The sequence below is a fragment of the Triturus cristatus genome, chromosome 4_1 (assembly GCF_964204655.1).
Source record: "Triturus cristatus chromosome 4_1, aTriCri1.1, whole genome shotgun sequence".
In the NCBI taxonomy this organism is placed as follows: domain Eukaryota; kingdom Metazoa; phylum Chordata; class Amphibia; order Caudata; family Salamandridae; genus Triturus; species Triturus cristatus.
The window spans coordinates 977,677,631-977,705,047 of record NC_140585.1 but is presented as its reverse complement, the minus strand read 5'-3'; the positions used below and the strand labels follow the sequence as shown (position 1 = coordinate 977,705,047).

At 47.2% G+C, this 27,417-nt stretch overlaps 1 protein-coding gene across 4 annotated transcripts in view; it reads right to left on the bottom strand.

The window, feature by feature from the left end:
- The window catches only part of CPSF6 (cleavage and polyadenylation specific factor 6), a 389,871-nt gene that overhangs the window by 145,880 nt on the left and 216,574 nt on the right, over positions 1-27,417 (bottom strand). For all 4 annotated transcript variants that reach the window (XM_085653879.1, XM_085653881.1, XM_085653878.1 and 1 more), the window contains 2 exons: positions 6,934-7,420; positions 3,410-3,525 (listed from right to left, as the gene is read on the bottom strand). In XM_085653879.1, the coding sequence (XP_085510005.1) occupies positions 3,410-3,525; positions 6,934-7,420 (603 nt within the window). The remainder of the gene's footprint in view (positions 1-3,409; positions 3,526-6,933; positions 7,421-27,417) is intronic.

Sequence of the window (27,417 nt, the reverse complement as noted above, 5' to 3'; positions counted from 1 at the left end):
TACTTTGTGGGCTCTGGAGATCAGCCCTAGCACTGGTCTGCTTCTGCTTAGGGACTTTTTTTCTGTTCAACTGCCTCTATTTAACTTTCTTGATAGAAAACGACCAGCAGAGGTCTGTAAAATACCAGAATCACTTTAGCATTCTCTAGATTCCAGTCCATAGAAATTGTCTTCCACGAGTATCTGTAGATAATATTTTTTTCAAATCTTATTTTCAGTGATATGACCACAGAAGGCCTTGATTTTATATTAAAAACAGAGCTTTGGACTATGCCATTTCCTGCTGAAAGGTAATATTTCTCTTCATGTGTTCCCATACCTGGTGTGTCACGCAGTGAGTTGCTCACTTTCCCTCCATGTTAAAGGACAGTAGATGTTTCAGCACCCAGGCTAATGTGCTGCACTGCTAAATACATATAAGGTCCCAAAAGGTAGACCGATTGCATTGCAAATACTTGTTCTTCTTCTTAGGGTACACCAAATTGATTTGCTGCCTTTTTTACAATGTCATTATAGAAAGCAATGTCATCTGGAGGTGAAGCTTTTGAGGGGGTAACTGCAAATCTCTTCTTCTGGGCTCTGTTGAGGTCATTCCACTCAGCCTCGAAATTTTCTGAGTTTTCCTCCTTTTCAGGTATGTCTACATATTCCTCGGGTTGTTCGCCTCAAGGTTCTGGTGTTGGAGGGGAGTCGAAGATACCTTCCTCCTCTCCTTCGGCGTCTTCTGCCTCTTCGGTGTCAACGTTCTCTGGTTCAAAAGCCTGTGTCTTTGGGATTCGAAAATCCTTCAATGAGGCATCAAACTCTTCTTTTGTAGGAGCGCTGCCATTTCCTCCTGGAGTTTCCTCCTTTTCTTTTCGACCTTGAGTGCCCTCTCGGCGTAGGAGGCCAGAGATTTTCTTTTCTTCCCGATGTCGTTAGTCTTCGATGTGCCTTTTTTGCAGGTTCAGTATCAACCCTTTGTTTTGGCGATTTTCCCTCCTCGGTAACCTTCGGTTGGGTTCCGTGTTTTTTTTATTTTTTTTTAAATCGCGGCTGACCCTCGGTCGCATTCTTGCTCGGCGTCGGAGATACCTTGTGCGCCTTAGGTTCGTGGCCCTTCGGTTACGACTGATCTTTATGGTGTCTTACCTTCTCAGTCTTCTTTTTCGGATCCGTCGCTACCTTCTTGGTGTGTGTTTTTTTTTTTCCGGGATTTCCCCTGTAGGACCTCGACGTCCGATCCCATGTGCTTTGACTCTGTTGGTGCTCCATGTTCTTCCTCGTCGCTAGAGAAACCCAGGCCTCTCAGGGAGGTTTTCTTCGTTGCCTGCGACATTGTGGCTTCGTGGGCCTGTCTTTGATTTAGTCGTGTCCTTAGCGTCTTCAGCAGGAACGCTGTGCAGGCCTCACAGTCCTTGCCCAGGTGATCTTCGGGCAGGCAGAGGTTGTAGAGGTCGTGTGGGTCGCGTTGAGCGTACTTGTGGTGGCACTTGGGACAGAACTTGAAGGGGGTATCAAACTTCTCAGCACATTAAACCCACACTGATGCCAGTGTTGGATTTAATGGAAAATGCACTCAGATGGCATCTTAGAGATGCTCCCTGAAAAACAACCTACCACTAGTGTCCTGGCCGAGTGGCTGCCCGCCAGCTGCCACCACCAGACATGTTACTCGATCTCTGGGTCGAGAGCCTGCTGCTCTTGGGGTCTGAAACAACGCACATCCTGGGACGAGGTGCCAAGCCTCCTTCCCCAGGATGGGCAGGGTACATGAAAGGTAAGCTTTAAAGCCTTGCCGCCTTTGTGAGCTTCCCCAGGCCTTTGCTTCTTTCAGCAACTGGCCCCCACCAGTTCCGACCCCACCTTTGGGCGGGAGAATCGGCAGTAAAACAAAGTGAGGAAGGGAGGTGTGCCCACATTTGCCAAACCCACCCCTCAGGTGGTGAGGTGAAACACAACTTTCAGTCCACGCCATCTTGCAGATTGGGGGGGGGGGGGGGGGGGGGAGGATTCATCCAACTAGATTGAGGCATATGCCCCCCTTCCACTGGAGGGTGGAATAATTGGTCCCAACCTTAACCTACCTACAAGGCCCCTAAATCTAGCATTGGGGAGGCCTGACCCTTGTCGCCTCAGATAAGAACCGACAAGAAGAGGAAGAGAAAGACCAAAGAAACCGTGCTGAAACTAAGAAGAGGAGGAAGCCCACTGACTTGGCCCCAGCCCTACTGGCCTGTCCCCACCTCGAATCTGCTCCAGCAAAATCCCGGTGTATCCTGCAGCCAGCAGCCTCAAGAACTGTCTCCCGTGAGCACCGGATTTGCTCACCCACAGACACTGGCCAAATCCACGAGTCTGCACCACTCTGCACCCGATGCCTACAGCCCGAGTTTGAATGGCACAACACCACGAGGAGGTCTCTCCAGGAATCCTGACCTAAGATCTGGTGATCTCTGACCTCCCTCGAATCTCCAAGCGAAGACTACAGACTCTTTCTGGAGGATCCCAGACCGCGACCTGAGTTAGTAAGAAAAACTGGACGCCTCAAGACACCCCTGCACCCGACGTCCCACGTCCTTGGGTGGCCCAACCAACGGTGTCCCAGCATCCCATTTTACCACTCCAACCAGTGGTCATCTCCAGAAGATCTTCGTCCCCGAGCCTGCAGTCTTCGTTGTAACCAGAGAATCCCTATTGAAATCAACAGGGCACCCGACATCAAACCAGCACCCTGCACCGAACCGCCCCTGCGCCGCAGCAGGTGTACTTTGGGTGCTAACTCAGATCCCCCTTTGCCCTGAGCTTAACACCAGAAGCTTTGCTCCCACAAACCTTGTGGCCTGCTCATGAGCAGCCACCAACCGGAGGCCCCCATTTGATAACATTGGGCCCCTGCACCCTAGTGCCGCTGGGGTTGTTTTAAGAGTGCATCTTTGACCCTGGGGGAACCCTAGTTCTAACCCAAGAATACTAACTCCCACAAACTTGCACTTACCTGTTAACCGAAAACTTCATTTCATCTACTGGAATACATTGACTTTTTCCTTGAAAATTGTTGTGGAGTTGGTTTTGTACGCGAACTTGAAAAACTGCAAATAACTACTACTTTACTTGTGTGTAAAACAAATGCTTAACACTACCCTCTGATAAAGCCTTACTGCTCGCCCACACTACCACAAAGACATCTGCGTATTTTTTTGCCTTGAGCATAATGTCCAATGTGAAGCAGATTAAATTATCAATAACAAACTGCATCTTTAGTTACTGTGTCTGGAGAAAACAAAAGTTACAAGACAGTGCAAATTAAGCAATACAAATTCATGGAATTCATGCTTAGTAGGAAATTATCCTGTTCATATGTAATACCAAACACCTATAAGTAGGTGACCTCTCTCAGTTAAAGAAATTATGAAAACAGTCTACTAACCCGCACTGGCATCCGATACAGCTCTGGAAATAGCACTGCTTGAGATGGCGCGATTTCTATTCATAATTTCTTCAAACTCTGCTTCACTCAGAGGATTTCTGATAGCATCTATTTCTCTAAAATAAGACAAAAAACTGGTAAATTGATAATCAAAAAGGGTTAGTAGTGGAAGACCAAATTGTCAGGAAAAACATGCAAAAATAGCAGAAATGATTGAAAACCTATTGTTTAAAAAGTTAATTTAACCAACTATGCACTGTATTTAGAAATTTTTGAATATAAGTGAAAGCTCAAAAGGTATACTAAATGAAATATGTTGCGTTTCAGTTCCTCTTGCTGACAGTCCTCCTCAGTTTCCTTTAGTGTGCCCTTCACAAACATCTCCTGAGCCCTGGCTCTATGGTTTCTATGACATCCATTGCACCTCACATGAACTCTACCTTTGTGTGTTTGTAACCCCAAGAGCACAAGGGCATTTGCCACTCTCAGCCCAGGGAAATTGGAAGGCGTAAAACTGGGTGACAAAAAAACTGGAGGATATCTCAACGTAGATCCATTTTACATGTGTTCGCATATAAAACATTTAAACTAATCGGATATCTTTATCAATAGGTAACTCAGTCAATGCTGCAATGCAGATATGGTAACAGCAGTCGCTAAGGCCCACCTCTGATGCTATTCACTGCCTGTAAATACAGAGAGCTGTAAAACGGCAATTTGGAAAATGCTCCCAATCTGCACGAAATTTCTCAAAAACATGCAAGGAATTAATAAATCTGTTTCTCTACAAAAATGTGTGCCACATACATAGACATTTTCAGTTTGTGCTGAACTGGTCTAAAACCAAAGTATGAGCACAATATGGCATAACAGTCCGTTGGATGCATCAACAGATTTATAGCTTAATATTCGGTGTACAGCAAAGTGCTGTGTAGCACCCTGCAACACAATGGCCACATCCTAAATGGTTTTTAATATCAGTTGAAAACGACAACAAAATGGGCTTCAACTGAAGATGCATCTCTAGTGAGAGATCCTAACAGGACTGCCAGAATATGCAATAATCAACTTTTTTGTGCCATCTTATTAGTCCCTTTAATATGGCTTTTACGTGATCAGCTCTTCATTCAACTAAGCCCCTGAATTCTCTAATGCAGCCAGGTTGGTCGCCTGTGAACCTGGAACAGGCATCAAGCTGCAAAAAAAAATGATAAACGTGAGCAACTTGTTTCTTCTACATTAACCCGCTGAAAACAGACATGATGTACATTAAGCAACGGTGCTCCTGTTGCATGTTCGCACCTTATTATATAGCTCACAGCATAGTGAATCCAGAAAGATTCACGCTGCAAAACTGACACTTATTTGTAAAGGACACGATGACAGCAATAATTCTAATGCTATTGCTCTCGACAGATGTCAGTATCACAAGTACACATTTTCATATTCTTGGTGTAAAACGGCTACATACAGGACGTCAAGCTATGCCTCTGGTGTTGCAGTAGGGAATCTCTGCTGCAAGTATAAGAGGTCTGCACTCCCTGCCACAGACAGGCTGTGGTAGTAGAGGACGAATTGCCCTTTGAATAAAGTATGCAGATTCTGTACTACACCTCAAATAATGGAAGACATTTAGTTAATAATGATTATCATAAAATGTTTGGAAGGAATACAACGAATATTACATTGTTTCATATAGTGTCCATTCTCCATGTATTGCTTTTTGCACAATAGGTCTGAAATTTGCTTTATCATTTTACACATTGTATACTGCACTGCCTCACAGTAAAAGCCTGTAATAACATTAGCTTCAAATGTCATGAATATGCCGACTCGGTCAATTATAACCCATGTTTTTGGCAGGACTGTCTGCAGTCCCTATTTCGATCCTTTCTCAGGCAAATTATAAGAAAGGGTTCATGGTGTCATACTCTATCCATCTGTATGCCTAGAGAAACAAACCAAGTGTGACCGAGGTTTCTTGGCAAAGTGACACCCCCTTTAAATGAGAAATCTTAGACAGGAAAACAGGAACGTTGCCAAACAATGCATGTACAAGCTGAGCAGCTTATTTTGAACCCAGATCTACACAGCTAGATCTAGCAGTTTATGCAACAAGCGCCATGTAGCCGTTCTACAAATGTCATCTAGATGTGTCCTAGGTAAGCAACTGTGGCTGCCTTCTACCTTGAAAGATGCACTCTCAGCCTGGCCTGTGATAGCTGGGTGGATTGAGCAGTAAACGTTGCAATTTGAAACTTGGTTTCTGAAATGCCTAGCCAAAACATGTCGATTGTCTGTACTGCCTTTACTTTTTTGGTCTAGTCACAATATGCTTATTAAGTCCTGTTCTCCCGTATTGAAAAGAACAAGAGAAGAAAATGTAATTGAATGCGTTTCATTCCAAATGTATTTGACGTCTTTTTAATGAAATACATGCAACAACGCTTATGCAAATCAATTTACATTTTTAAATGGGGCCTATCCTTTCCCATTTCTCTTCATTACAGCACTATTACTGGAAAAACCTGTCCCGCAATACATACTGACTGACCCCACATGAAAACTTTGCTTCACTACAGCACTGCTTGCACATCCTTTCCTCAGTGCCATTTTGGTTAGTGGAGGAATTCTCATTTATCGAACCCTCCCTAACAACCAACAACTCATTAGGACTAAAATGTTATTATCCAGTCATCTTCTAATTACCCCTACTTCCTCTGAGGCACCCTCCAGTTCACCAGGCTGGTCAGGTGCTCTTTCCTCATAACAGGCCCTTAATATGTGCACATTGCTCACCTCAACAAGCTTTACAAGGCGTATTTTATCAGTATTTCGGCGTTCAAAGGACAGTTAAAACAAGTCAACTAAACATTTCTGGCCACTTTTCTAATCAGAAAAATATCACAACATAAGGAATTACATTCTTCTCAGGGAAATGGATAATTAAGTTTGAGAGGGACCTCGGTGAAAAGGTCACTCAAATCCGATGACAAAAAGCATTCCACTTCAGAGTGAACAAGATTAAAGGAGCAGAAACCAGTAAACTCAAGGCAGCCCCTTAACATATTTCTCTGGCAAGGAGAAATAAACCATAGGTACATTATATGTCAAAACAGGAAGTAATGACCTCCACCCACTCCCTGGTTCTTAAAAAGGGAAGAGTACTCCAAATAATCGACCTTACGGGAAAAATAAAACTAAGCCGGTCTGCTATACATTACTTCCCTATATACAATTACAATCTTCTCTAGCACTTTGGTGTGTTATCTGTAGTTGCTTCAATAGTGTTCTGATCATGATGCATAACTGACTTATTTCCATAAACCTCTTCATTATCTCACACCTTCAGCGAGCCATACAGCTGGATAAAACTCACAAATATGTATTTCAAATAATCGTAATTTGAATGACACCTGACACTTTCAAGGCTATGTTCAGCTTGAGTGCAAGCTGAACAACTGGAATGTTTTACTTTTTGCTAACGAGTATGCCTTACAAACTAATAGAAACATTTATATTACCTTCCAGGGGGTCCGTAGTCACCTCTGTCGTATGGTGGTGGACGTCCATATGGATCAGATGGTGGTGGCCCACGACTGTCAGATGTAGGAATGCCACTGTTGCCCATTGGTGGAAAGAAATTTGGATTCACGTGAGGTGCAGGAGGGGGGCCACCAGGGGGTGGTCCAGGGAGGTGTGGAGGAGGAGCAAGTGCCATTGGTGGACCTGGTGGTCGTGGAGGGAAGGGGCCTGGAGGTGGAGGAGGACCTTGCTGTGGAGGAGGGGGCCCAGGCGGGGGTCCATAAACAGGTGGAGGAGGACCAGGAGGAAGGGGAACAAGTGGAGGCTGGCCAAAAGGCTGTCCAGGAAACATTACTGGAGGAGGTGGTCTGTCACCACGATTAGGATGCCCAGGCATTGGAGGGGGAATGGGCTGGCCAGGCGGAGGAGGGCCTGGAGGGCCCGGAGGACCTGGAGGACACAAGGGTGGACGTGGAGGAGTCATTCCTGTTGATAAAAGAGAAGGCTATTTTTATTTTCCAATACGTACAATAAGAAAAGGTGCTCTACATTATTTTTCTTTCAAGAATCCACTGTATCAGAATAAACGTATATATCTAAAACAGCACAGAACAGAATTGTCACCAATTACTGCTTAAGAAGTGGAACAGAAAAATGTCATCCAATACATTGTAAATACCTAGCCTCTGGAAACTTCACCAGTGAATACTAGAGAATACCTACTGCTTTGTAAGCATCTATTCACAGCGTGTAATGATGCAGATTCACATGCTATGCTTACTCCTGCCATCTAGTGTTGAGCCTAGACACTGCAAGTTGTTTTTCTGTTTTCCTCAAGGAATTATTATGGTAGGCGCCATGGACCGTATTTCCTCCTCCACAAGGCATCAGGCATGCTTAAAAGTTCCTTTGTTAAATAATGTTTTTTCCACATGCCATAAAGGAAGCGAGGGTATAGTCTTCTAATTCAGCTTTGCAGGGTAACATGCTGTATATGTGTGTATTTGTGTCACCATCTAATACCAGCTGTGGAGGCGGGAGGGTGCATGTGAATCTGCAGAGCTACATGCTACAAACCGATGCTTATAGGGTAACGAAAAGTTTCTTACCTGTCGGTGTAGTTTTGCAGCTTGAAGATCTTTCTGGATTCACTATGCTGTGCATTATTCCGCGATCTTGTGGTTGGGTCCGGATTCGTAGTCTTTTTTGTGTTTTTTTTTTTGTTTTTTTTTGTAGCCCAGGTGGGCGTCGACGTCCACCATTTGGTGCACCTCCCGTGACGTCGTCGTGCTTCCTGCGGAAGTCCCACCTTTGGGGCGCCATCTTCGGGTTCTTTTTTCCCTGTTTTTTTTAACCCTAGGCGATTGATTAATCCTTTTGTCCATATTTCTGTACGTTTCCATTTCTTTGATCCTTTCCATTTCACCCCCTCTTCCTCCAGCCTCATCTTCCTGGCGGAGGTGGGTGGGTTCGCTAGTGAATCCAGAAAGATCTTCAAGCTGCAAAACTACACCGACAGGTAAGAAACTTTTCGTTTTGCAGCGTGAATCTTTCTGGATTCACTATGCTGTGCATAGACTTTGTAGCGGTTTTCCTATTTTTGTGGTGGCTGGGTGGAAGATGATCGCTGGTCGTTGAAAATGTGTTGTAGCACCTTCTGTCCGACCTGTGCTTCCTTATTCATTTGAATGTCCACGCAGTAGTGTTTTGTGAACGTGTGCACAGATGCCCAAGTTGCTGCGAGACAAATGTCTTGGATGGGCGTGTTTGCCAGGAAGGCAACTGTGGCCCCCTTCTTCCTTGTGGAGTGAGCTTGGGGCCCCTCCGCTAGCTCCTGTCCAGCCTGTTTGTGACAGAATTGAATAGTGAGGGCAATCCACCTAGCGATGGTGCCCTTGGTCACTGGTCTACCCATGAAGCTAGTAGCAAAGGACACAAACAGCTGCTTCGACTTCCTGAGTTCCTTGGTTCTTTCAATGTAGTGCATCACCGCTCGTCTGGCATCGAGGGTGTGCAGGGCCTTTTCTGCGTTTGTAGTCGGGTTTTGGAAGAAACTCGGTATCTAGATACTCTGATTCATGTGGAACGCCGACACTACCTTGGGCATGAAGTGTGGGTCCGTCCTCAGGACTACCCTGTCTTTGTGAATTTGAATGTAGGGCTCCTGTAGCGTTAGTGCTTGAAGCTCGCTCACCCTGCGTAGTGAGGTTATGGCCACTAGAAAGGCAGTTTTCATCGTCAACATTTGTAGAGTGGCCTTGTGAATGGGTTCAAACGGCGCCTTCATGAGCTCCGTCAGAACCACATTTAAATTCCATGCCGGCGGCGGCAACCTTTTCGGGGGTGCCATTCTTTTGGCTCCCTCCATGAATCTCTTCACCACCTGCGAGGTGAAGAAACTTCCACCTTTCTCACCTCTGGTGTAGGCAACGATCGCTGCTAGGTGTACCCTTAGGGAGCTCGAGCAGAGGTTACTCTTTAGAAGGTGTGTGAGGTACCTCAGCACAGTTGAGTCTCTTGTCATTCTGTTTTGCAGGCCCTTTTTCCTGCACCACACCGTGAATCTCTTCCATTTTGCGCTGTAGCACTTTCTTGTAGTAGGTTTCCTTGCCTCCCGTAGCACTCGCATAGTGCTCTGAGGTAACCTTAGGTGTGCGAACTCTAGGTCTTCAGGAGCCATGCTGCTAGGTTGAGGGTCTCTGGCTCTGGGTGCAGGACCTCCCCGTTTTGCATTGAGAGCAGGTCTTTTCTCCTCTCGAACCTGTACGGATTGCCTTGCGCCATTTCTTGAATTTGTGAGAACCATGTCTGCCTCGCCCACTGTGGAGCCACCAGGATCAGAGTCATGTTGCTGGTTCTGCACTTGTCGAGCACTCTGTGCAACAGGGGTATCGGTGGAAAGGCGTAGGCAAATGTCCTCCACCAGCTTATCCATAGGGCATTTCCCTTGGATTGCTGATCTGGTTGCCTGGACGCGAAGCTTTGGCATTTTGCATTGTGGCGTGTTGCAAATAGGTCTATTGTGGGAGTCCCCCATCTCCGGAAGATTTTCTCCGTTTCCTGGCCATTGAGCTCCCACTCGTGCGATGCTGAGGTCTGCCTGCTCAGCCAGTCTGCCTCCACATTGTCCTTCCCTGGTAGGTGAATTGCCAGTAGATCTATCTTGAGAGGTATGGCCCATCTCCAAATCTCCTGAGCTAGGGATGAGAGGGGAAACGACTGTGTCCCCCCTTGTTTGTTGATGTAGAACATCGCCGTGGTGTTGTCTGTCTGGACCAACACCCTCTGGCCGAACAGGTGTCTCTGGAATGCCTTCAGGGCTAGCAGTATCGTTTTCAACTCGAGGTAGTTGATGTGGCGGACCGCATCTGCTGGAGCCCATAGACCCCTCACTCTGAGGTTGTCCATGTGCGCTCCCCATCCCTTCTGCGATGCGTCCGTGGTAATGGTCACTGTTGGGCTTGGTGGTGTCAGGCTTCTCCCCGTTGTTATGTTGTCTCTGTTCCACCAAGTTATCTCCTCCTGCACTGCGTGCGTAACAACCACTAGATCCTCCCAACTTCCGTTTGCTTGTGACCATTGCTGTTGCAGCCATTCCTGGAATGGTCTCATGTGCAGGCGTACATTCGGCACCAGCTGGATACAGGACGCCATCATCCCCATCATCTTGCTCACCGCCCTCACTGTCAGAGCTCGCCCCTTCTGGTAGAGCTGCGTCTCCTTCAGTAGAGCATCTGTCCTCCTGTCGCTGGGCACTACTGTACTGTTGAGGGAGTTGATCTTTGCCCCCAGGAAAATCTTTACCTGTTCCGGTTCCAGCGATGATTTTCCCCAGTGGATGGAAAATCCCAGATTTGTGAGGGTGTCTGTTACGCGTCTTGCGTGCCTCTCGCACTTCTCGCGTGAGTTTGCCTTGACCAGCCAGTCGTCCAAGTAGGGGTATACGTGTATTCCCTGCTTTCGTAGGTGTGCCGCTACCGCCGACAGGCATTTTGTAAAGACCCTTGGCGCTGATTTTAATCCGAAGGCCAGGGTTGTGAACTGGTAGTGTTCCTGTTCGATGTTGAATCTTAGAAGGCCCTTGTGCCTTCTGTTTATTGGGATGTGAAGGTAGGCATCCTTGAGGTCCACGGTGACCATGAAGACCCCTTCTCTTATCTGTGGCAGTACCTCCTGCAGTGAAGTCATTTTGAACCTTTGCGTTCTGATGAACTTGTTTAGGTAACGGAGGTCCAGTATGGGTCTGAGGTCTCCGTCTACCTTCGGAACCACGAAGTAGTTTGAGTAGACCCCTTTGTTGCGTTCTCTGAACGGCACTGTCTCTATGGCTCTCTTTTGTAGGAGTTTCCGCGTTTCTTCTCTGAGTATTGCCAGTTCTTGGGCCGATCTCGGTCTTCCCTTCGGCTTCCTGTTTGGAGGTCTTTTCTCCAAGTCTACGCAGTATCCGTACTGCACGATGTTCCGTATCCACTTGTCTGTGGTTATACGCCGCCACTCCTGAAGGTAGAACCTCAGCCTTCCGCCTACTGGTGACGTATGCTCGTAGGCTCTTGAATCTTCTCTTCCCCCTGATGACACTTTTTTGCGCCTCACCCTTGGGGACCTGACGAGGGTAGGCGTCTTCTTGCGTGCTGAGTCACTTCGAGGAGGGCTGATCGCCCCCTCTCCTCCTTTGGCCACGTCCGTTCCCTCTCCCGCGAAAGGACTGGCCCCGAGGTTGATATTGCCAGTTTTGCTTCTGCTGACTTTGTCCGTGACCGTCGCCCTGCTGACCTTGTTGGAACGCCTGGTGCGACGTCCCCTGTTGGCTTCCACCCCTACCGTAGGGTCTCCTCGAGGGATTTCCTCGTCTCATTCCCCTCAGCTGTAGGGCCCCCATGGACCTCGCTGTCTCGTTTTCCTTTTTGAGCTGGGTGAGCTTTTCGTCCACCGTTGCTCCGAACAGTGTCTCTCCGTTGAAGGGGGTGCCAAGGATGTTGTTCTGCACTTCCGGTTTGAATCCCGAGATTCTTAGCCATGCATGCCTCCTCTCTGTGACCCCTATGGCCATGAGTCTTGCTGAAGTCTCTGCCCCATCCAACGCCGTCTTTATACAGGAGTTGGCGATGTTCTTGCCTTCATCTACCAGGTGAGAGGCTCTCTGGCGGTATTCTTCGGGGAGGTGCTTTACTAGCTCCCCCATCTCATCCCAGTGCTGGTATTGGTGTCTATTGAGGAGTGCATTCGAATTCGCCATGCGCCAGTGCATTGCGGCGTTCCTCTCGACCTTTCTGCCTGTGAGGTCGATCCTCCTGCTCTCTTTATCCGGAGGTGGGCCCGAAGTTGCTGGGACGTTGGCCCTTCTCCTGGCCGTGGAGGCTATGATGGAGTCTGCGGTGACGCTACCCTTGATGTAAGGTGGGTCCAGGGAGGAGTGCTTATATTTCTTCTCTGTCCTGGGCGTGATCGACCGGCAGGTCGCAGGTTCCTTGAAGGCTTCTCTCCCCTGGTTCATCACGCTTTGTAGCATGGGGAGGAACTGACTCCTAGTCTGGATGGGGAGCAGTGTCTCGACGAGAAAATCGGCTTTCGGCCTCTCCTCGTCGAGTTTGACGCCGAAGGCCATTGCTGCGCTCCTCACCACCATATTGTACACCCCGATGTCGTCGGGTGGCGAAGGCCTCGAGGGGTACGTGTCCACGGACTCCTCCGGGTTTTCGGTGTCGAGATCGTGCCATTCGACGTCGTTGCTGGTAGATGCCGCCGATTCGTAGAACGACTGTTGGTCTTCTTCCTCGGCTTCTCCCTCATAATAGGGCTCCTCTTCTTCTTCGAGATCCCTTGTCAGCCCTTCGGCGTCGAACTCGTCTTCGACCTCGGCGACGTCCGCCGATGAAACCGTTGGAATCTTGAATTCCTTCATCCTGGCGTCGAACTCCCTCTTCCTTTGAAGGATGTTCTCCATTTCGGCCTCGAGCCGCCTCTTCTTTTTCTCCATTTCGGAGATGCTTTCGGCGTCGACCGCGGGTCTTTTCGATGAAACTTGCGTCGACGTCGAACGTTCTTTCTGCGTCGATCGGCCCGTTTCATGGGATGATTTCGACGACCCTTGCCTTTCGGCGTCTTTCTGCACCAGGGAGTCCTTTTCTAAGGATCCGCTGGGCCTTTTGTCCGAAGTTCCCCCTTTGGACGTCGAAGTTTTCGGCGCCGGGGCTCCCTTCGTGGACCTTGACTCAGTTTTTCTCGAGTCACCCTCGTGTTTGAGGTGTTTTTTGTTTTGCGCTCGACGATTCTCTTACCTCGTTTTCTTTTTTCTTGTCGGTCTCTACGACCGTGAAGTTTTCGGCTGTCTCGGCGACGTTGTCCTCGTCGTCCGTGTCGACGCCCAGATCGTAGAGTGTCGGGGCTTTCCCTTTGCCATCCATGTTGGCGTTGGCTCTTCTCTGCCTCTCTCTCACCCTGAGTGTCTTCGGCGCGAAGGCTGAGCAGGCGTTGCAGTCGATACTCTGGTGATCAACCGGTAGGCAGAGGTTGCAGACCGGATGCTGGTCTTTCTGCGCGAACTTGTGGTGGCAGTTTGGGCAGAACTTGAATGGCGTCTTGTCCATTTCGCTCAGGGTCTCTGAGCGTGCATTCTCCAAGGCTGTCGAAGAAAAAAGCGCGCTGGTCCTCTTTCTTCGCGCTCCTGATGAAATCTGTTCTATTCCTGATGTCTTCTATTGATTCTATCGACGAAACTCGCTTTTCTTCCTTCTTCCTCCGAGTGAATTTCTGGAGCTTCCCGATGACGATCCAGACCCAACGGCGGAAAAAAGAATCTGAAGATGGCGCCCCAAAGGTGGGACTTCCGCAGGAAGCACGACGACGTCACGGGAGGTGCACCAAATGGTGGACGTCGACGCCCACCTGGGCTACAAAAAAAAAAAAAAAAAAAACCACAAAGAAAAGACTACGAATCCGGACCCAACCACAAGATCGCGGAATAATGCACAGCATAGTGAATCCAGAAAGATTCACGCTGCAAAATATATAGTTTACCTGTCGGCGTAGTTTTGCAGCTTGAAAACTTTCTGGATTCACTATGCTGTGCATTATTCCTCCATCTATTGGTTGGGTCCGGAATTGTTGTATTTCTTCTCTTTTTTTTCGTGGCCCAGGTGGGCATCGACATACCACCATTTGGTGTCCTTTGTGACTTCGACGCGCTTCCTCCGGAAGCTCCCACCTTTGTCTCCATCATCAGATTATTTTTTTTCTTTTCTTCTTCTTCTCTTTTAATAGTCTTTCTCCTGTTTTAATAGTCTTCCTCCTGTCTCATCTTTCTGGCGAAGGAGGGTGAGATCGCTAGTGAATCCAGAAAGTCTTCAAGCTGCAAAACTACACTGACAGGTAAGAAACTATACGTTTTGCAGCGTGAATCTTTCTGGATTCACTATGCTGTGCATAGACTTTGTAGCGGTTTGCTAGGTTTGTGGTAGCTGTGTGGAAGATGAGCGCTGGTTACTGAATATGTGTTGTAAGACCTTCTGTTCCACTGGTGCTGCTTTGTTCATTCGAATATCTATGCAGTAGTGCTTAGTGAACGTGTGCACTGAGGACCATGTTGCTGCTTGGCAAATGTCTTGAATAGGTGTATTTGCTAGAAACGCAATTGTTGCTTCTTGTAATTCTTGCCCTGCTTGTTTGTGGCAGAATTGTATGGTTTGTGCAATCTGTCGTGCAATGGTATTTTTGGTAACTGGTCGTCCCAAAAAACTGCTGGCAAAAGATACAAAGAATTACGTTGTTTTTCTGCACTCTTTTGTCCTTTCTATATAGTGCATCACTGCGCTCCTGGCGTCCAGTGTGTGTAACGCCCTTTCTGTGCTTGTGGTTGGTTTTTGTAAAAAACTTGGTATTTGTATGGTCTGATTTATGTGGAACCGTGACACCACCTTTGGCATGAAATGTGGGTCCGTTCTTATTACGAACCTATCATTGTGTATTTGTAGATAGGGCTCTTGTAGTGTTAGTGCTTGTAATTCGCTTACTCTTCGTAGCGATGTGATAGCTACTAAGAAGGCTGTCTTTAGCGTGAGCATATGCAGTGTTGCTTTATGAATAAGCTCAAATGGTGCCTTCATCAATTGAGTTAGCACTACGTTGAGGTTCCATGCTGGAGGTGGCATTCTGTTTGGCGGTGCAATTCTCTTTGCCCCTTCTAGTAATCTCTACTACTTGGGAAGTGAAGAAACTCTTCCCTGTTTCTACTCTTGTGTAAGCCACTCTCTCTGCTAAGTGCACCCTTGGAGATCTGTAGCTTCGTTTATTTTGTAGTAGATGTATTAAGTACTTTAGTACTAAGGATTCCTTGGTAATTCTTTGCAGTTTCTCCCTATTGCACCATTCAGAGAATCTTTTCCACTTTGCTACGTAGCACTTCCTTGTGGCAGGCCTCCTTGCCTCTCTAAGCATCGCTATTGTGCTTGCTGGTAGTTTGAGGTGTGCAAACTCTAGGTCTTCAGGAGCCATGCTGCCAGGCTAAGGCGCTCTGGCTCTTGGTGTAGCACCCTTCCACTTTGCATCGTTAATAGGTCCTTTCTTGCGGGGAACCTGTGTGCAGGCGCTTGAGCCATCTCCATAATCTGGGAGAACCTGGTTTGTCTGGCCCACTGAGGTGCGTCATGTTGCTGAATCTGCATTTCTTTAGTACTCTGTGTAGCAGTGGTATCGGTGGAAAAGCGTAGGCAAATGTCCCTGACCAGCTCATCCATAGCGCATTCCCTAGGGACCGTTTGCACAGTTGTCTGGATGTGAAGTTTTGGCGTGTTGCAAATATGTCTATTTGCGGAGCTCCCCATTTGTGGAATATCTTCTGGATTTTTTTGTTGATTGATTTCCCATTCGTGGGATGCTGACGTCTGTCTGCTTCCACATTGTCCTTCCCTAGAAGATGTATTGCTAGCAAGTCTATTTGCCTTGGAATGTGCCAGAACTGATGGGGTCACTGATTGTGTTCCTCCTTGTTTGTTTATGTAGAACATGGTGGTTGTATTGTCCGTTTGGATTAGTACCCTGTGTCCGTACAGTTGTTTCTGAAAGGCTTTTAAGGCTAGGAACACTGTCTTTAGCTCTAGGTAGTAGATGTGCTTTATCTCATCCTGTTGTGACCACAATCCCCTTACTTGGAGGGTGTTTGTGTGCACTCTCCAACCCATCTGGGAGGCATCTGTAGTGATGGTCACTGTTGTAGTTGGTTGTGTGAATGGCTTCCCTTGTGTTATGTTCCTTTTGTTCCATCACGCTAGTTTGTGCTGTATTGTTTGCGTGTCAACCACTAGATCTTCCCAACTCCCTGTTGCCTGTGACCATTGTTAATGGATCCATTCTTGGAATGGTCTCATGTGTAGGCGGATGTTTGGGACTAAATGTATGCATGATGCCATCATTCCCATCAGTTTGCCCACTGTCCTCACTGTCAGAGCTTGCCCCTTGTGGTAAAGACGTTTCCTTCAATATTGTCAAAGTTCTCTTTGCGCTCGGAAACACCTTGTCCTGTATGGTGTTGATCTCTGCCCCTAAGAATATCTTCACTTGTTCTGGTTCTATTGATGATTTTCCCCAATGAATTGAAAACCCTAGTTGGACTAGTGTTTGTATGAACTCTTGCATGTGCCACTTGCACTTGTTTTACGAGTTTGCTTTTACCAGCCAGAGGTACGGGTATAAATGTATTCCTTGCCTCCTTAAGTGTGCTGCTACTGCTGCCAGGCCTTTTGTGAAAACCCTTGGTGCGGATTTGAGTCCGAATGCCAGCACTGTGAACGGGTAGCGAGTCCTGTTGATCATAAACCTTAGTAGATGTGTGTGTTTGCTGCTGATGGGGATGTGTAAGTAAGTGTCCTTTAAGTCGATAGTTACCATGTAATCCCATTCCTGTAACTGGGGTATTACCTCTTGGAGAGATGCCATTTTGAATCTTTGAGTTTTAATGAATTTGTTTAAGAATCTTGGATCCAGAATTGGTCGTAATGTTTCGTCCACCTTTGGTATGAGGAAGTAGGTGGAGTAGACACCCTTGTTCCGCTCAGTGTACTCTTTCTATGGCCCTTTTCTTTAGAAGTTCCTGTGCTTCTTGTAGCAAATGAGAACGCTCCTTTGCTGAGTGTACTCTGCTTTTTGGCCTTTTGTTTGGAGGTGGTTTTTCTAGCTCTATACAGGAGCCGTATTATATGAGGTTTAGTATCCATTTCTCTGATGTGATCTTCCTCCAGTCCTGGAAGAAGTTTTATCCTGCCTCCTTCTGGTGTTGTGTGCTGGAGGAACTGTTGTTGGTCTTGAGTTAGTTCTGGTCTTTGTGTTATCTTTTGCTGCACCCCTAGATATGTTGACTGGGTGTACGTTGGGTCTACAGTGGAGTCACTTGGATGTGGGTTAACCCCCTCTCTGCCAGTTTCCTCCTCCTCGTGCGCGCCCTCGAAAGGATTGTCCTCGGGCTGATATTGCCAGTTTTGCTGCTGCTGTCCCTGCTGTTGGCCTTGGTTACCTCCTTGATAACCCTGTTGGAAGGTTTGGTGTGGTGCCACAGTTTGGTACCCCCCCTACTCGTTGGTTTCCTTGAAGGTGCTCCCCTTCTCATTCCTCTGAACTGCAGTGTCCCCATGGACCTAGCGGTCTCATTGTCCTTCTTGAGTTGATTCAGTTTCTCGTCAACTGGAGCGCCGAAAAGCTGTTCCCCGTTGAAGGATGTGTTGAGTATGTTATTTTGTACTTCAGTCTTGAAGTCCGAAATCCTTAGCCAGGCATGCCTCCTCTCTGTTATTTCCAGAATCATCTGCCTGCTTGATGTCTCAGCTGCGTCTAGGGCCAACTTCAGGCATGTATTAGCCATGTTATTTCCCTCTTCTACCAGGTGGCTCACCCTTCTCTGGTATTGCTCAGGTAGGTGTTTAAGGAGTTCGCCCATTTCTTCCCAGTACTGGTATGCGTGCCTGTTGATGAGCGCATTGGAATTAGCGATGCACCATTGGATCGCCGCACTCCTTTCCATTTTCCTCCCCATTAGGTCCATTCTCCTGCTCTCTTTATCTGGAAGTGGTCCTGTATTTGTGGGTATATTTGCCCTCTTCCTAGCCATGGATGTTATAATTGAATCCGCTGGTACTGATCCCTTAATATACATTGAGTCTTTAGAAGAGATTTTGTATTTTTTCTCCATCCTTGGGGTTACTGCTTTACACATAGCAGATTCCTTGAATGCCTCCTTCCCATGGTCCAGGACACTTGGGAGCATGGGTAGGAACTGGCTTCTTGTCTGTGATGGCAACAATGTCTCTAAGAGGAAGCAAGATGGGGGTTTCTCCTCCTCTAGCTGCACTCCATATGTGTCTGCAGCCCTCTTGACGACTTGGTTATAGATCCCCATGTCATCCGGCGGCGAAGGCCTCGAAGGATAGGATTCTAGCCCTTCTTCTGGTGATTCCGCGTCGAGATCCTGCCACTGCAAGTCCTCCGCCTCCAAGGATGTCGAGCCCTGGTAAGCTTTCTAGTCTTCCTCACCTTCGGCGTCGCTGTAATACAGCTCTTTCACCTCCTGCTCCTCGCCAGGTTCTGGTGTGGTCGTTGGTTTAATTTCCTCGACGCACCTTTCAGCTTCGGGCGTGGATTTCGACGGAATAGTGAACTGTTTCATTTTCTCGTCGAAGTCCCTCTTGCGTTGCAAGATGCTTGCCATTTCGGCACGAGCCTTTTCTTTTTCTTCTCCATCTCGGACACGTGATCGCCGTCGAGGGTTTTGGCTTTTCTCTTCACGGTTGCAGACGTCGAAGACGTTGTAGCCGCTTTCAGCCCTTCATTTTTCGACGTCGAAGCATCCCTTTCGTGGCTACTCTTCGACGCCTTTGCCTTATCTTGGGTTTTCGCAGTCTGGGAGTCCTTGTCGAAGGAACTGACGGGCTGTTTGTCCTTGGATGCAGTTGCGGACGTCTAATGTTTCTACAGCAATGCTCCTTTCGAGGACTTTGACTCACTTTTGCGAGTATCAGTGGAGTGCCTGGGGTTCGACAACTCTTACCTCCTTCGGCGTTTTCTTTTTGACCTCGACGACTATGGCGTCTTCTGGTCCTTCGGCGAGGTTGACTTCTTCTCCACTGGAGAGTCCGAATTTTCTCGGTGCGAGGGAAGTGTCCCCTGCATGCTGTAGTTTGCTCTTCTTTGCCTCTCTTACTCTTGAGGGTTTCCGGGTTGAATGCCGCACAGGCGTTGCAGTCCTCACTTCAATGGTCGATCGGCAGGCAGAGATTGCAAATTGGGTATTGGTCCTTCTGCACGTACTTGTGGTGGCAGTTGGCGCAGAATTTAAAGGGAGTGTTGTCCATCACCGCGCCCACGGAGCCCCCTGTGTGCGCATTCTCTGTAGAATAAGCGTTTTTTCTCCTCTTTCGTAGACCCAGTTACTTGACTCGTAATCCGGTATGTTCTCAGGTGATTTTTCGATCTTCCTGTATTTTGTGGATTCTTCTCTCCAAAGTTGTGGAGCTCCTTCACTGACGATCCAGACCCAACGGTGGAAAAAAAGAATCTGATGAGGGAGACCAAAGGTGGGAGCTTCCGGAGAAAGCGCGTTGACGACACGAAGGACACCAAATGGTGGTATGTCGATGCCCACCTGGGCCACGAAAAAAAAAGTGAAGAAATACAACAATTCCGGGTCCAACCACTAGAGGGCAGAATAATGCACAGCATAGTGAATCCAGAAAGATTCACGCTGCAAAAGTAACATACTCCATTCGTGCATGTGTTGGCTGCAGATACATATGCTATGCATAGACTGTAAAGCAATACCCCTCTCTCAGCAGTTTTAGGCATGAGATGGTGCAGTTGATAAAAACATGCGTAGGAGTGTTTTACTTGCTTGAGACTGGTCTGGCTTGCACATCAACACAATGGTATTTAGTAAAAGTATGTGGTTTTATACATGTTGCTGTTTTGCAAATGTAAGTTAATGGAATATTCCCTATAAAGGTCAATACCACACCTTTTCTCCTTGTTGAATGAGCTCTAGAGATGGCGATTAGTGTTCTTTTGGCTTCTGCATAGCAAATTTGCATACATTTAACTATACATCTTGCTATTCCTGGTTTTGAGATAGCATTGCCTTCGAGTGGAGTGAAAAATGTCACAAATATTTGTGTTTTCCTGAAGCGTTTTCTTCTTTCCAGATACTACATAAGAGCACCTCTGACATCTAGTGTATGTAATGCTCTTTCTGCCAGTGTTTCCGGTTTTGGGAAGAAAATGGATAAGTCCAAAGTTTGATTTAAGTGATAACGTGAGATGACCTTTGGTAGAAATTTTAGGTTTGTGCGTAAGCGCACTTGGCCTTGGAATATTTGAAAATATGAGTCCTCTACAGTGAGTGTGTGTATTTCACTTACTCTTCTTAGGGAGGTAAGTGCCACAAGAAAAGCGACCTTCCATGTTAGGAACTGTATTTGACATCTGCATAATGGCTCAAAATGTGGACCCATAAGTCTTGTTAACACAATATTTAGGTTCCATATAGGCAGTGGTGGTGTATGTAGTGGAATAAACCTTTTTAATCCCTCCATAAAAGCCTTTATGGCAGGTATGCAAAAAAGGGATTGGTGTTGTCTATTTTGTAGGTAATCTGCAATAGGTACTAAATGTAGGCATATTGAAGAGTACGCAAAATTAGCTTTTTGCAAATGAAATAAAGTAACATATCAGCTGTTCTGATGGCGATGTTGATGGATTAATTAGATTTGAAGCACAGTAGTGAACAAAACATTTCCATTTAGAGGCATAGCATGCACTTGTGGTTGGTCTTCTGGCCTCCTTTAAAATGACCATGCATTCAGGAGGTAAATTTAAGTATCCAAGCTCTTTGACATCAGGAGTAAAATTGAGTTGTTGCGAATTTGGGTGTCTGACTCTGCCCTTACTGTGAGTAAGGAGGTTTGGATAGTTGGGTAGCATCTTGTGAGGTACGAGAGATCGCTCAGGTAATGTCGTGTACCATGGTTGTCAAGCCCAGGTTGGAGCGATCAGTATTATGGTTCAGTAAGTCCATCTGAGTTTCCTGACAATGTAAGGAATGAGTGAGAGAGGTGGAAGAGCGCAAATATCCCTGACCAGTTCATCCATAGTGTATTCCCTTTGGATTGAGGGTGTGTGTCTGGATGCTTAGTGTTAGCATTGTGTCTTCCTGGCAATGGCGAAGAAATCTATTGTCCGGATTCCCCACCTTATGAAGTATTGATATAGTAAGTGTGAATTTCCCACCCATGAACTTGTTGGATTCTGCTTAAAACGTATGCTAGTGATTTTCCTCCCCCGTGATGTACTGTGCCATGAGGTGCATTTAGTGATTGATTGCCTATTTCCATATGTTTTGGCTAACTGACAGTTGTGTGGAATCGGTCCCTCCTCGTTTCTGAATGAAGTACAGTGCTGTCATATTGTCTGTTCTTCTCTATTATGTTGGGAAAGAAAGCTCCCAGAGCCTTTTGTATAGCCAACAGTTCTATCATGTTGATGTGTAATGTGTGTTGTGTCGACAAGTGCCCCATAACCACAATATCCTCCACATGAGCACCCCATCCCAAGAGTGATGCATCTGTTGTGAGTGTTACATGCAAGATTGGGTCCTTGAAGGCTCCCTTCTTTAGTATTTTCTTGATGTTCCAACATTGTAGGACGGTGGACTTTGGGTAAAACCAACACTAGATCCTCGATGTTGCCCTCCTCTTGTGACCATTGTGATGTGCGATTACTACTTCGAAAGGCAAGTTGGGGGTTGGTTAGGCACCGGTTTGGCCACCCACGGCCGTGGGGCGTCTGGTGCAAGGGTGCCTTTTAGGGTCGGATCTTATCAGCTCCTAGTCGTGGTTGTGGGGACCTTCCGGATTTAGGCTGCAGGCATCGATTGGAGGTTTGAGGGAGGTCAGGGGTGTCGCTAGATCTCGGGTTAGGATCGCCGGGGGGACCTCCTCGTGGTGTTTGCCCACTCGAGCTCGGGTCGTGGACGGCAGGTGCGAAGTGAGACAGATTCGCAGGATCCAGCCAGAGGTTGGAGATGTAGAAATCCGGTGATCACGGGAGAGACATTCTTTGTTGTTGAAGGCAAGCAGGTCCTCCGGGGTTTGAGGTTGCCGGTGGCAGGACACACCGGGATTTCGCAGGAGCAGGTTTAAGTTGGAGACAGGCCGTTAGGGCTGGGGCCAAGTCAGAGGGTGTCTTCCTTTTGTTAGCTTCGGCACAGCTGTTCAGTCCCTTTCTTGCAGTTTCTTTGGGTCGGAGGAAGCAAGGTTCAGGGGTGCCCCCAATTACTAGATTTAGGGGCGTTACAGGTAGGTAAAAAGGTTGGGACCAAAGGGTCACTTCCCTGGGGTGGATACACCCTCTGTTAGGCCACCCTCCAGTGGGGGCATAGGCCTTTCCCTGGTTAACTACCCCCCCCATCTGCAAGATGGCAGGGACAGACTTGTGCTTCACCTTGCCTCCCCCACCTGAGGGGTGGAGTAGGCAGAGGTGGTCATACCTCTCTTCCTCACTTGTTTTTCCCGGCGGTTCTCGCCCCCCCCAAAGTGGGGGTCGGAACGAGTGGGGATCAGTTGCTGAAAGCAGCAAGTGAGCTCACAAAGGCGGCAAGCCTCCGAAGTTTCCCCTTCGTGAACCCTGCCAATCCTGGGGGAGGAGGCTTGGCACCACGTCCCAGGATGTGCATCGTTTCAGGCCCTAGAGAGCAACAGGCTCTCGACCCAGGGGTCCAAAAACATGTCTGGTGGTCGCAGCTAAAAGAAGCCACTCAACCTGGAAACTAGTGGTAGGTCGTTTCTTCAGGGCGTATTTCCAAGATGCCCTCTGTGTGCATTTTTCATTAAATCACACACTGGCATCAGTGTCGGTTTAATGAGCTAAAAAGTTTGATACCAAACTTCTCAGTCTTCAGCTTAGCCATTATGGTGCTGTGGAGTACGTAATGACAAACTCGCAGCACCATATACTCTTAATGGCAGCGCTACTTACAATATCTAAGAATGGACTTAGACACTGTAGGGGTACAAGGCTCATGAACCTGTACCCTCACCACTGGTATAGGGCACCCAGCTAGAGGGGTGACTAATCTATGCCAGGGCAGTGGGTTGTAGGCATGGCACACAGGGATGTGTGCCATGTCTACTCTTCACTTTGTTCTGCACCAAGACACGCAGCCTGCAAAGGCAGTGTGAGAGTGTAATGGTACAGGGCCTCTAAGGTTGGCACTTAGACCTTAGAGGTCTTCCCCGGTCACAGTGGTCTGGGTACCTGTGGTACCATTTACCAGGGGCTGACCTGTGTCCAGAGATGCCAATTGGGTTAGTTTTGGGGAAAGAACACAGGCCCTGGGGACCTGATTCGCAGGGACCCAGGGCACATCAAGTCAAAGTGCATCAGTAGTCTGGCAAAAAGTGTGGGGGTTACTGCAACAGAAACCCAGCTTCTCACATGATGCCAAGTACTCTTGTAGGGGTCTCATATATAGTTTTAAATGAGGGACTATTGCTAGTCAAGATGCCATCATACCTACAAGTCTCGACGATGTGGCTGAAAAAAGACCCAGTTGTTTCTGGAGATCGAGAACCCTTTGTGGTTTGGGGTATGTTTTCCCAGAGATTCCATTTAATATTGCTCCTGGATAAGGTTGTATTTGGAGCGGTTGTAGATAGGATTTTGTTGCATTGATTGTGAATCTCAATCGGTGTAATAGATTGATTGTATTTTGAGTCTCTTTTAGGCATTGTTTTGGTAGGACTCTAGAGTTGCATTTTTCATCCTGAGATCTATCCTTTATTACTGCTTGAAAACTGTGAAGTCACCTACTTGAAGAGTATGTTCACCTTTTAAGATTTATTGGGATCACACATTTTTTTGAAGATTCACATATTTGTCGTACCATAGCGTTTTCTAAATTCTCCCCCGGGACGTATTTACAACCCCCCCCCCCCCCCACCCAGTGCATTGGTAGATATTTGCCTGTCCTATTTCTATTACGGATGCCTTCATCCGGGTTAACAGACTAGTTTCTCTATTGGATTTCCACCCCTCCCATCCTAGCTTTTACATGGGCGATTTGTCCCCTTTATCCTTGAGGAAGGTGTCACCCCAATACAGGTGCTTGACCAAAACGCGCGTCAGCGCTACTTCTGCTGGACAAATGGAAGGAATATGCTACTTACCAGTATGCATCTGTTCTTGGCATGTAGAGCTGCAGATCTACACACTTTTGCATAGATCGCCATCTGGTGTTGGGCCCAGATGTTTGCAGTTTGTTTTTCCTCTTGGAAAGTCTTTGGAAGTCACGAGGTCGGTGACTCCTCCCTTGGTTCGTATTGCGCATGGGCTTCGGCTCCATCCTTAGATTGTTTTTCGCCAACAGGGAAAGATGGAGCGTAGTAACAGTGAAGAAACCCATGTGTGTTGTATCTAAATAAGATAGACTGGAACAGATACAGGTAGCAGGGGAGGCGTGTGTAGATCTGCAGCTCTACATGCCAAGAACAGATGCATACTGGTAAGTAGCATATTCCTTTCGAGGCACATGAGCTGCAGATTACACACTTTTGCATAGACTATATAGCAGTTCCCAACCTTAGCGGCGATCACCTGTATCTGTTGCAGTGGTTTGAAATAGTGTTTTAGTACAGCCTGGCCCACACTAGCTTGGTTTGCACATCTACACAGTAATGTTTAGTGAAAGTGTGCGGTGTTGACCATGTAGCTGCCTTGCAGATATCATCTAATGGGATGTTCCCTAGAAAAGCCATAGAAGCCCCTATCTTTCTTATAGAGTGGGCTTTAGGGGGAACAGATAGCGTGCGTTTTGCTTTGTGGTAGCAAATCTGTATGCATTTTACAATCCACCTAGCTATCCCCGATTTAGAGATGGGGTTGCCTTTATGAGGTGGAGAGAAAGAGACAAACAGTTGCTTTGTCTTCCTGAAAGGTTGTGTTCTCTGGATATAGTAAAGCAAGGCCCTTTTAACATCCAGTGTGTGTAGAGCCCTTTCTGCAACCGTTTGAGGTTGTGAGAAAAAAAACGGTAATTCTACCGATTGGTTTAGATGAAAGGGTGAGATGACTTTGGGTAGGAATTTTGGAATTTTGGGTTGGTACGGAGGACAACCTTGTTCGGGTGCATTTGGAGTAAAGGTTCTTTTATAGTAAGTGCTTGTATTTCACTGACCCTTCTAAGGGAGGTGATGGCTACAAGGAAAGCTGTTTTCCATGTGAGGGATTGCAGTTCACATTTATGCAAGGGTTCAAAAGGCGGACCCATTAGCCTTGTGAGCACTATATTTAAGTTCCACACAGGTGAGGGTGGCACTCTGGGGGGAATTATTAGTTTTAGGCCTTCCATGAAGGCTTTAATGGCAGGCACTCTGAAAAGTGATAGGTGCTGTCTGTTTTGTAGGTAAGCAGCAATTGCTGCGAGGTGTAGCTGTGAGAAAGTGGCTCTGTATATACTGTTCCTTAATAGGTACAGGGTGTACAGAGTCCACAGACCCCAAGGGTTTAACAGAGGTTAAAGTTAGATATAACCTTACTCTCCAAAGTGGTAGCCTGGTCGAGCAGTAAGGCAGTATCCGAGGACGTGTAAAGCATTTGTTGTACACACTCAGTCAGCAAATAGTTCCACACACTCAATAACTGAACTCTAGGCCAATGGTTTGTATATAAAAAATATATGCTTGTTTTATTTTAGAACCAACACTTGGAATTAAAATATACTTTCTCGACAGGAGATGTTTCATAAAAATACTTTTGTATATGTAATTGACTTTTTAGTAAACAGTTACAAGTAGTTGCAGTAGGCAACTCTATTTCTACACACAATACATTGAGCTCAATGATAAATTCAGATTATATGCAACAGATTACTTTGTAGATTATTTTTGTAATTCCAGGCTTGGATCCTAGATCCAGTCCTGGGTCAGTTCTCAGAATCAGCTGTTAAAAGTCGACTTTGGTACTGTAATGATTTTTAACTAATATTTAGCTATTTCAAAAGTGAGCACTTAGAAAATATTTCAGAGCAAACAATCAATGATTCCCTATGGAAGGAAATGTAGGTTACAGGTACAGTAGGTTATCGTTACTTTTGTAATCCAGTACTGGGTGTCTAGACTCAGTACTGGGACATTTATCCAAAACAGGTAAGTAATTACGTTTTCAGATGTTATACAATTTTGAGGAATATTTAGAAATTGCAGAAATCAACACTTAGAAGAAATTTCACAGAAAAGCAGTCAATGGTTTCCTATGGAAGAAAAATGAGTTAAAGGTAAGTATAGTTGTGGGTACTTTTCAGAGTCAGTGCTGGGCACCAAGATCCAGCACTGCGAGCTCACCTAAGAGCAGGTGAGTAAATTCGTTTTTGTCACTCGGCGGATTTTTGGTGATTATTTGAAGTTTTGAAAAGTCCACACTTAGAAGAATTTTCAAGCAAAAGCCAGTCAATGTTACCCTATGAGAAAAATGAAGTTAGCGGTTTAAGGGTAAGTACTCGACTGGCAGAGTTGAAGTTCTGGGCATAGACTCAGGGGTTCCCCAATGTCAGGTAGGTACAGTTAGTTCACCCTCAGCGGTTTCGGGACGGCCGGGTGCAGAGAGAGTTAGGCCCAATGTTATCCTATGAGGGATAGGGGGGCCTTGGTTGGTGACTGCTGTCTGGCAAGCCACGTGGCTGTGGGAGCTGGGCTCCTGGTCCTTACTCAGGGCAAGTGGGGAAGTAGGTTAGAGTAGAGTTTTCACTGCCAGGGCCACTCGGGCGGCTGGCTGCAGGGTGCTTTTGAGCCGTCGGGCGCTCAATTGATTTCTATGGGAAAAATCCGGTTTGGAAAACGACTGCAGGCTCGGGGACGAGGACTCTTCGGGTGCCACCACCACTTCGAGGGGTAAGTTGGGTAGTTGAAGGATAGGTAGGTACCCCGGGATTGGGCACAGAGGGCCGTGGGGCACCGGGTGCAGGGGTGCCTTTTGATGTCGGAAATCTTACCCTCTTGTTGATCGCGGTTGGGGTGGCACTCTGTTCTGAGGCTGCAAGCTTCTTCAGGATAGTCGAGGGGGTCCTTGGGTGCCGGACTCGGGGTCACAGTCGCCGTGGGGTCGTCCTCGTGGGTTTAGTTCACTCCGGCATCGGCCAGGCTTGGCTGGTGCAGAGTGGGCTGGGATCGCGGTTCCGGGCTGCTGCCAGGGGTGAAAGGTAGGTTTTGAGTAGAGCCTCTACTCATGGGAGTCCCAGGGAATCAGAGTTCAAAGGTAGCCAGGTCCTCCGGGGTTTCTGAGGTTGCTGGCCACAAGAGATGCCGCGCTGGAGCAGGAGCAGGTTCGAGGGTCGACAGGCCGGTAGGGCTGGGGCCAAAGCAGTTGGTGTCTTCCCCTTTTTAGCAGCTGCAGGGCAGGTCTTTGTTCTTCTTGCTCTTCTTATAGTTTCGAATCTGGGATCTGGGGAAGGAAGGTTC